We start from the raw sequence: 9,474 nt of genomic DNA on the forward strand, positions 1-9,474 counted from the left end.
GTCTCTTTATTTTTATTTTGTTAGAATAAATCTATCACTTTAGACTATATCAGATAGCAATAAGTTTAACGTAAACGTATGAAATATACTACATATCAATTAGTTATATTATCTATGTAATTATGAATTTGACTCTTTATTTCTAATCAGGCAAAGACTAATAAATATTCTACTTGGATTGCAAAACAATTCTAAAATAAGCCTCCTTTGATGTAGCTTAATTTAGTTTATTGATTCAGAGTAATTTTTTCTTCAATAACAAATATTTAGAATTGTTTTTGTATATAATATGAATACATATTTAAAAACAACTATTTTAATTATCTCAAACATATATTTCAAATATTATTTATATGGATTTAAAATGATATGTTTTCATTATTGGGGTAAGAGGAAAATAACTTTTTTACATATTAATCCCCAATTTTCAACTCTATTACGCCCGAAGGCTCGTCCTCTCGTTTAATAGACGTCGCTTTCTCCCCCAAAACACATACATGCGCCCCGTGTTCATTACCAATTATTTTTCGCTCTCGTTCTTCGTTTTTAGGGTTTCAGTTTCATATGCTTTGTTGAATCAATCTGATTACGTACGGTTGCTGATTTCGGGATCGGCTTTTCATTCTTGATTCCTCAGGTAGATTTACTGAGGACGAATGTATTGAACGTTTTAGTTTCTTTGTTTTTTTTGTTACTTTTATCAGTTGTTTTTCCCCCCTGAAATTGTGGATTTTCTTTTTTTGTGTGATTATCGGAAATTGTTTTTGTTTTATCGCGTGTCGAATTTTGAGTTTGTTGGATTATGGTTGATGACTTTGGGGTTTCAATTAACAGATGAGCTTTTCGATCAAGACTATAAATTCATTCATGTTTGTGCTTTTCTGTCACTCCGGGTGGAGATGCCTATGGTAATTCGTTGTAAAAAGTGAAGTTATTTACTGGAAGATGGTGTTTGATGCAAAAAATTGAAAATATATTTTCAGGCAAAAAGTGATCCTTTTTTTTTTAATTCAAGTTGGAGAATTGTTGAGGAGTTACTGCTTGTTGCTTCTGCTTTCTTTTCATCTTTCCTTGAGTCGGGATCTATCGGAAATAACCTATAAGGTTTGTGTAAACACTACCCTCCCCAGATCGATTATACTGGGTTTGTTGTTGTTGAACATTGTTGAGGAGGTCTTTTCATCCAAAAACTGTCATTCACTCACTAAGCACGAATAATACTTCAATAAACTAGGACGTGCTGAACACCGCGCTTGTCCAAAAAAAAAAAAAAGATGTTGTCCAGACAGGTCCAAATGAACTCTTTGAAGGAGATGGAAATAATATTTAACTGGCTGTGACACCCAAGTGTGTGGCGTAGTGGTCAATGAAGTGGGTTGAGAACCATGCGGTTTCATGTTCAAATTCCAGTAGAGACAGACAAAAATATTAGGTTATTTTTTCCATCTATCCAAGCCTGGACGGAGTTACCTGGTACAAGTTGCTAGTGGGAGGTAGTTAGGTATCCCTTGGAATTAGTCGAGGTGTGCACAAGCTGACATGTACACCACGGTTATAAAACAAATCATTTAACTGGTTGCGTCTATCATTGCCTAACTGTTTCTGCTGTTATGGTTGTGAGTATAGCGCAATTGTAGATGACAAAATCTGATTATTGGAAATAATCTAAAAATATGAAGTTATAAGAGAAATCAGTCAGATCATTTGAAATCTAAAACCCTCTATTACAGCTTGTAAATGTAAAACTTTTTGGGCAAGCTGGCCGTTCCCTTCATTTATTGAGTCAGATTCACTTTTTCATGCTCCCTTATAATCTATTGAATCAATTCACATTTTGAATTTGCTATGCGCTATGCATTAAATAGTGAACCACTAGATGTCCTCATTTGAAGATATGAAGCATTATCTGGATCCAAAAAGTGCGTAGTTCTCTACAATGGCACTGAACTTGTGAATATCATGCCAATACACTTGTGGCTGCGGGGCAGTTTCCTGATACCTGTAACTTCACATTTCTTCTTTTCTTTTTTACTGTCAAGTTTTCCAAACAGGCTAAAGGGATGTTATTTAGAACATGCTGACAGTGAGAGCAGTATCTGAAGAAAAGGGCCATTACTTTACTGGGCTAAAATAAGACTAATCTAAGTCTGTCTGTTAGTGTTAATACTTACTATTTCAAAAGGAAAAAAGGTTGGCTTTTAGTGTCACACTGGTTTATTTTAGTGCTTTTAGCACAGGACATATGAGTTGACGAAAACTACTTTTCGCTTGTTTTAGTATTGTTTCTGTTAGGGAAGGTTATTCAGCTGATTGCTATATCAGATTGATGATGTGTTTTTATCATGCGTTCTATTAAGTATCGGAAGTAGATTTTATATAGGTTACCTATCTGAATCCATAAATGTCTGGAAGGTTGAAGAATTTTTCTTCTGGATAAGTACACAAAGGAAGAACAAAACAATCTAGCATTTGTTTGCTTGAATTGGTAAATGAATTTATTTTAAGAAGAATGTTTGTAGCTGTATGCTTATATCTTTCTTCGGAGTTCTGCGGCTTTACTGAATGTGTGGGATCCACGACCTTCTATAAGTTGAGTGAAAGGAAATTTTACATTTTCTGTCTTGAATATCCTTTTCCAGTCTACCAAACACGCCTTAACCCTCCTACAAGGTCTTGCTGCTGATGCGCTCCTTAGGGAGTGGAAGAGACTGAAAAATCTGCTTTTCTTTTGTTATATTAATTTTCTTTCCTGATGCCATTATGGATTTGAGAATGCTGCTTATGATCACTTACAGAACAGTCGAGAAAGAAATGATAATAAAGCAGCCATTTAGTATCTAAATATATACTTACAGAAAAAAGAAACCATTCAGTGTCTGAATATATTGTAAGATTGCTTGTTGAGCAGTTACAGCTGGCAGAAAACAATAGTTGGGTTTTTGCCAATGGAGAAAGCAACAGATTCTAGCTTATTTGTCAATGATGGTTCTTTCATGGAGAGGTTCAAACAGCTCCAACAGGAGAAGGAAACGGAAAAGGTGAAGACTGCCTCTTCAAAAGAGTCTAAGACAGCTTCCAGTATATTGGGATCGTCAACTCCGAAGGCCGTCATTAATAAACCAAGCTTTGAATTAAAAGCTAATGCATCACGGAAAACTACTACAGCTCCTTCAGGTGGGAAACTTGCATTCAGCCTGAAACAGAAGTCCAAAATCGCTGCACCTTCTGTTAAGCTAGGTGACGATGAGGATGAGGATGAAAAAGATGCTGGGAATTCTTCAGGAGATGGGCCAATTAAACGGCAGAGGGTGGCAGAACCTGGTGCTCTGCACCAGCCTGTTAGACAAATTGATGTTGGTAAATACTTCTTACAAAAATTGGAACTTTGTTGATGATATCCCCTCTCTCCCTCCCCCCCTCTCTCTATATATATATAATTTCTTTTTCTTTAATTTTTCCGTTTGCTAGGGTGATTTAGGCAATCCGACTCATTTTTCATGGACTTGTGATAGCTTAGGAATTTCGATAATTTATGGAGTCATCTTAGTTCTTGTCCGTTGGAGAATTTACTAATGTACTTATTTTGCTTTATGTTGGTGGTCGCATATGAGGTGATTTCTATTTGGTTGGACCTCATAACACATAATCACTTAATGTCTTGTGCAAGTTGTGTTATTGCTTATCATTTACTACTTCTCTGTCCTTGTAAAAAAAAAGGCTTTACTGCATCGCTGTTGTTGAAGCCTTATGTTGCAAATCCTTTAAGCCCTTCATTAGTCAAGATTGTACCATTCTATGTTGTACTTTGAGAATATTCTCTAGGCATTGTGGATGAGGAGGACCAGACATTCTTGAGTTACTGTTGTCTGATCGTGCAGCTTATACCTTAAGTCCCTACAAACATTGGTGGAAAGAGATGTTCAATGAAAGATTTGGAAAATGCGGCTACAAGAGTAATTTACATTCACTTGTTCATGCTCTTGGTATTAATCAGTTATTTAAGTGACATGCAGCACCAAATCCTCCAAGTGATCCAACAGTGAAGAAAGTTGCAGACAAGTTAGCAAGTTTTGTGGCCAAGAATGGAAGGCAGTTTGAGCATATCACACGCCAAAAGAATCCAGGAGACACTCCATTTAAGTATGAATCAGAATCTCTGTGGTTTCTTTGTGTGTGATAGTCCCATTATATCATAATACATTAATTCTTTTCTTTCATGGCCTTTATTTTCATGGTTTATCCTGTCTTGTCAAAGCACATAGGTACAATTGTGGTTGTATGACCTCGTACCCATGATTTTTGTTGCATCTATTGTCTTCTATTGTTGTCCTCTCACCCTCGTAAGAACTGGTTTCATTTCTTGTTCTTCCTTTCTTCTTGTTCGTTTAATTGTCTATTTTGTGTTGGCGCCTAGGAGCTCTTTGTTTGCCAACATCATCGGTCTCTTTTAAAGTTCAATCTGATGAGTTTGCTTTACTGTAGATTTATCTGTAGCCTATAATGTATCGGTAATGGTCAATCATTTAATTTCTCTCTCTCCCAAAGAAAAAGAAAATTCTTTATTTTAATATTGTTAATGACATTGTCTACTTGTAGGTTCTTGTTTGATGAAAGCTGTCCTGATTACAAATACTATGAATATCGACTTAGTGAAGAGGAAAGGGCTCTATCACAGACTACGGATGCCCAAACATCCCTTAGTGGTTCGTAAAAATTCTCAGCATGCTTATATTGCTTGCATAAATCTAATTAGTGCTTTCCATGTATAGGAGTCCATGCTTTTACCAGCTTTCTCGTGTATTTCTCTAAGTATTTATGCAGTTTGTTTTTTGGCAGTAACTGTAGCACTAAAGCTGCTCTGGTATACCTGAATTTTATGTATGTAAAAGTGTGACTGGGTAGTAAGAGTTGTCTTTTCCTTTCAGGAAGCTAGATGTAGTTGCTCTTTCCGTTCTTTTCACATGCTCTCTCTAGGTATTGGCCATAGGTGCATCCTCTTTTGAGGAACAAAATTAAGCTATGACTAAATTATGATTTAGAGTCCTATGAGTCTGTGAAATGGTTGAAGTTTTACAATATATTCAAGCTTAAGGCTTTCAGCTGGTTATATTTTATATGGCATTTTATGTACTGTGTATATGTGTGTTTGTGCATGTGCGTGCCTTTAGCTGAGCACCTTGAGCCTTATCTAACTAAGTTGCCAGCTTCATTTTGTTTGCTTCTAGTGTCTAGTTCATTTGGCTTCACTTGATTAACGTAATATTTGTTTGCTATTATTTTTTCAGTTATTTACTTGATTAGCCTTTTGGTGCTGTAGGTGTTACTAGCACTGCTACTCCTAGTTCAACGAGTAGTTCTCATAGGTCACATCAGCAGCATTCAAATTACCAAATTCCTGCATCAGCATTATATGGAGCAGCGGAGAATACAAGTTCTTCAGATTCAGCTGGAAAATCTGGTAGTGTCATTTATATGTGATTCAGTGTATATTCTCTTGGACTTTTGTTTTGATTATTCACCCTGGAAATATGTGATTTGGGTGTAATGTCATGGCTAACAATGGAAATCCTGCTTTTATACCTGAATTTGTCAAACTAGGTTAGCATACACAAGTTTATTGAGGCAGATAAGTTTTCTAGTGAGGTTAGAGTACGTGAGGACAGAAAAATAGTGCTTGAATTTTGAAATTGGATTATTTTTCATCACATATCTCTATTCCCCTTGAAAAGCTTAGAACTTCAGGCATCTGAGCTCAAACGAAAAAAAAACATTTAAAAAAAACTCAAAGACTGTTTGTGCCTCTAAAGCTACAGATTTTGAACTACTGGTTTCTTTGGGAAAATTTAATTTCATTTGGGCCATTATTTGTGCACCTTCTGCACTGCATCAGATTGTCATATAATCAGAAATTCAATGTTTGATGAACTTCACGAAATTCCGAAAGGTTTTCAATGATGGTTGGGCTTGTACTGATATTTTGTCTTTTCCAGGTCATCCAAGCGGTCCATCGGGGTCAGATCCAATATCAATGATGGAATATTACATGAAGAAGGCTGCAGAAGAAGAGAAGCTGAGACCATACAAATCTTCAAAAGATGAGATGCCTCCGCCTGCTTCTCTCCAAGGTTTGTCGCTGATTTTATTCGATTCTGTTATATCTTTGTTCTGATCATCCTATTAAAGCTTAGAACTTCAGGCATCTGGGCTCAAAATAGATCCAGTAAAATGCTTATTAAAATATATCTAAGTCTTCTGATATCTTATTTTGTGTTGCAGCTCCAGGAAAGAAGGGGCATCATATGGGAGACTATATCCCGCCTGAAGAGCTTGCTAAGTTTTTGTCTACCTGCAATGATGTAGCTGCTCGGAAAGCTGCCATAGAGGCTGCAGAAAGGTCGAAAATACAAGCTGATAATATTGGCCACAAACTTCTGTCTAAAATGGGTTGGAAAGAAGGTATATCATCCTCCTTTTAGGAAAACGTTGACGGAGTTGGCTGCAAATAACTTGGACCTGTAAATTTTAGAGATAATATTCACCACTAAGATGTTTCGTTTTTTTTGGTTAATAATATTTACTTTAACTCCCAGAAGGTGGGGTGTACTCCTTGTTGGCTATACTCATTCTCCACTATGATAATGTGGCTGACTAAGATAGCTACACCTGATAACATTATCTGGCAATCTGCATACATATCTTTCTCCCATCCCTTTGTTGAAATATAATATCTCAAAGAACTAAAGACTCGGGTTGTTTATTGTTAATCACCTTCGTAATAGCTAAGGAGTCTCCATTTCTGGTTATTATTCATCTTGGAGCACATAGCAAATTTTTATGCTTTGTTTTTTGGGGAAAGGAGGGTTCCATTTTCTTATAGACCTTTCTTTAGGAGCAGGGCGGTTTAACCCTAAGCCTAAGGGGTCATTTGGTTGGAAAACAAGTTATCCTAGGATTAATCGTGCCGGGAGGATAAAAATAACACTACAGTCCAGGATAACTAATCCCGCCACAATTAATCCTGGAATAACTTGTTTTCCAACCAAACGTGAGATAAACTCATTTCAAATTTAATCCCAGGATTAATTACCCCTTATCCCTTGTACCAAACGAGCCCTAAGAGTCTTCTGTTGAGTGTTCAATGGGGTAGGGGGATGGTTTTGTTCTGCACTTGATGAGGTTACCCTCAGGTCTGAGGCGCAACCCCCTTCCATCTTGTTTATTTAAATGGATAAATACACGATGTGTAGCAAGTTGTTGTGGTAACTAGGTTGCTATCAAACTTTCCTGGACTTGGAAGTTTTGAATATTGTACATCTCGTGTTGCCAATGCTAGAAATTCTTGAAAACTTTTGCTATGATATGCAAGTCAAGCACATCTGTCGAGGTAGTTAATAGGAATTCGTACTCACAAAATACTAGCCCTTGTCATGTTTTAGGATGACAAGTGGTAAATTCATATGGAGTCTAAATCTCTATGTGAAACTGCAGGTGAAGGACTAGGGAGCTCTAAAAGTGGTATTGCAGATCCAATCACGGCCGGCAATGTAAAATCAAATAATTTAGGAGTTGGTGCTTCCCAACCCGGGGAGGTAACTCCAGAAGATGATATTTATGAGCAATATAAGAAACGAATGATGCTAGGCTACAAGTACAGGCCAAATCCGTTGGTATGACCTTTATCTCCTCTTTTTCTGAACCTTTTTGATGGTTGGTAACTTCTCTTTGTTATTTAGTGTTGCTATTTATTCAGCAAAGTAGTCTGAAATGCGATAGAATCCAGTTTGCATAAGGGAAAATAAGAAGACAACAGTAATATGAGAAGAAAACTCAAAAGGAACCATCTCGACATCACCTTCTTTGTGAAGCCAATAGAAGCTTCTATGAGTCAAGATAAAAATCACTTCCTTCCTCTATCTAGTCTAGGGAGAATATCAAGGGTAACATTGACAACAAAAAAGTATACCGTCACGGGCGTCACCTAACAGGAGGGAGAATCTGCTCTGGCAGTGTATTCGTGTAAAACTTAATGCCTTACGAGGGCATTGTTCGTTCTTGGTTTGGGGATATTCTCGGTTTAGAAAGAGGGAGGGATGGACGGAGGAAAATTGATGTCTTAAATTTTTATTGTAATTGGAACTGAGGTTGATATATCTGTTTTCACAGAACAATCCTCGGAAAGCATACTACTGAGGCATATTGTGGAATATTTCCAGCTGGCCATCTAGAGGGTGCAGTGCAAACAAGGCAATGACTCAACCTCTATATTGGAGTATCTTGAGTTTGTTATAGTTTACTTTTGGAAGACATTATTTTGAAATTGATGTTATTTGGTCTAAATACCACTCCTATAAGTTTGAATTCGTTGTATCTGATATATTGAAGATGACATGTGGTTCGAACTCATGTATTGTTCTGCGGCTCTTTTCTATTCAAAGTTTTCAGTTGAAGCATATCTAGTATCTACAGCGCAATATGAAAGCCACAGAGTGTTTCGTGTTCAAAGTACCCTATGATATTCTGCTCTATTGTCCAAAAGGAGGTCATATATTAATTCCTTATTTTTTTTTTGACATAATGGTTACATATTCAGAAATTACATGTAAGGTAATAAGTGGTGTAAACCATAATTTCCAAATATTTAAAACTTTTTTTGAAAGATCGCCAGTTGAAGAAAATTGTCAAACTTCTAAACTTTGCGATAGTGCGATAGCAAATGTGAGAGATGGGGTTAGGGGGTCTGGTATAGTATCATTTTTATGATGCAGACATGCTAGTTTACGATTTCCTAACAAGGCACCAAATTCTTATATGCTTTCTGGTATTAATTATTCAATTATGCTCCAATTTCTTATCCAAAGGTGCAATATTCACTCATATCTAATTCCAAATTCGTTAAGAATCCACAAATCAAAAGGATAGAAATTCCCCTAGTTTTGGAGCTGCTCCCTTAGTTTCCCAAATTAATGACAACAATTGTGAATACTTAGCCATGGATATAGAAAAACCAATTTGCTATGATTTCACAACCAGTAAACTAAAGGAAAGAATTAGATCAAAGTCTTCTTAACCTCCAGGAAGATAGACAGACATAAGGAAGCTTTAAAATGCATTTCACTAGATTTCCCTTAGGATTGATTACATGTGATTGCATTCCATTGAACCCATTGATACCCACAACGCCTTGGCTAATTCCAATGTGTGAAGGACCTTCTTTTAGGATGCTTTATATCTCAAGAACAAAAAAATGCAAAATTGGAAGGGAAGAAGAAAGAAAGTAAAAACGAATAAAATTAAAGAAAGAGCAAAAGAAAAAGAAGAAGAAAGGTTTACGAAATTTTGAAAGAAAAGCAGAGGGGATAAAAGGCTACTTTTCGTGGTCCTTTTTGGGTAGCTCTGACGGCTTAATTATAAAACTACTCCTGATTCTTGAATTGCCACTTAATTCTAATATTAGTATTGTCAATTTGGTGTGTA

The 9,474-nt window shown here is 36.4% G+C and overlaps 1 protein-coding gene across 2 annotated transcripts; it reads left to right on the forward strand.

Moving 5' to 3' along the window:
• Window positions 1-493: 493 nt before the first annotated feature.
• LOC104210440 (SURP and G-patch domain-containing protein 1-like protein) lies at window positions 494-8,450 on the forward strand. 2 transcript variants are annotated; one of them, XM_009759338.2, is made up of 9 exons: window positions 494-637; window positions 2,909-3,357; window positions 4,014-4,140; window positions 4,597-4,703; window positions 5,318-5,458; window positions 5,991-6,125; window positions 6,277-6,456; window positions 7,489-7,667; window positions 8,164-8,450. In XM_009759338.2, the coding sequence occupies exons 2-9, from the start codon at window positions 2,946-2,948 to the stop codon at window positions 8,188-8,190; spliced, it is 1,308 nt and encodes a 435-aa protein (XP_009757640.1). In that variant the 5' UTR covers window positions 494-637; window positions 2,909-2,945; the 3' UTR covers window positions 8,191-8,450. The 2 variants fall into 2 exon arrangements, with proteins under 2 accessions (XP_009757640.1, XP_009757641.1); XM_009759339.2 differs by having other exon boundaries at window positions 503-637; window positions 2,893-3,357.
• Window positions 8,451-9,474: the final 1,024 nt, after the last annotated feature.

This window comes from Nicotiana sylvestris, chromosome 9 (assembly GCF_000393655.2).
Source record: "Nicotiana sylvestris chromosome 9, ASM39365v2, whole genome shotgun sequence".
Lineage (NCBI taxonomy): Eukaryota > Viridiplantae > Streptophyta > Magnoliopsida > Solanales > Solanaceae > Nicotiana > Nicotiana sylvestris.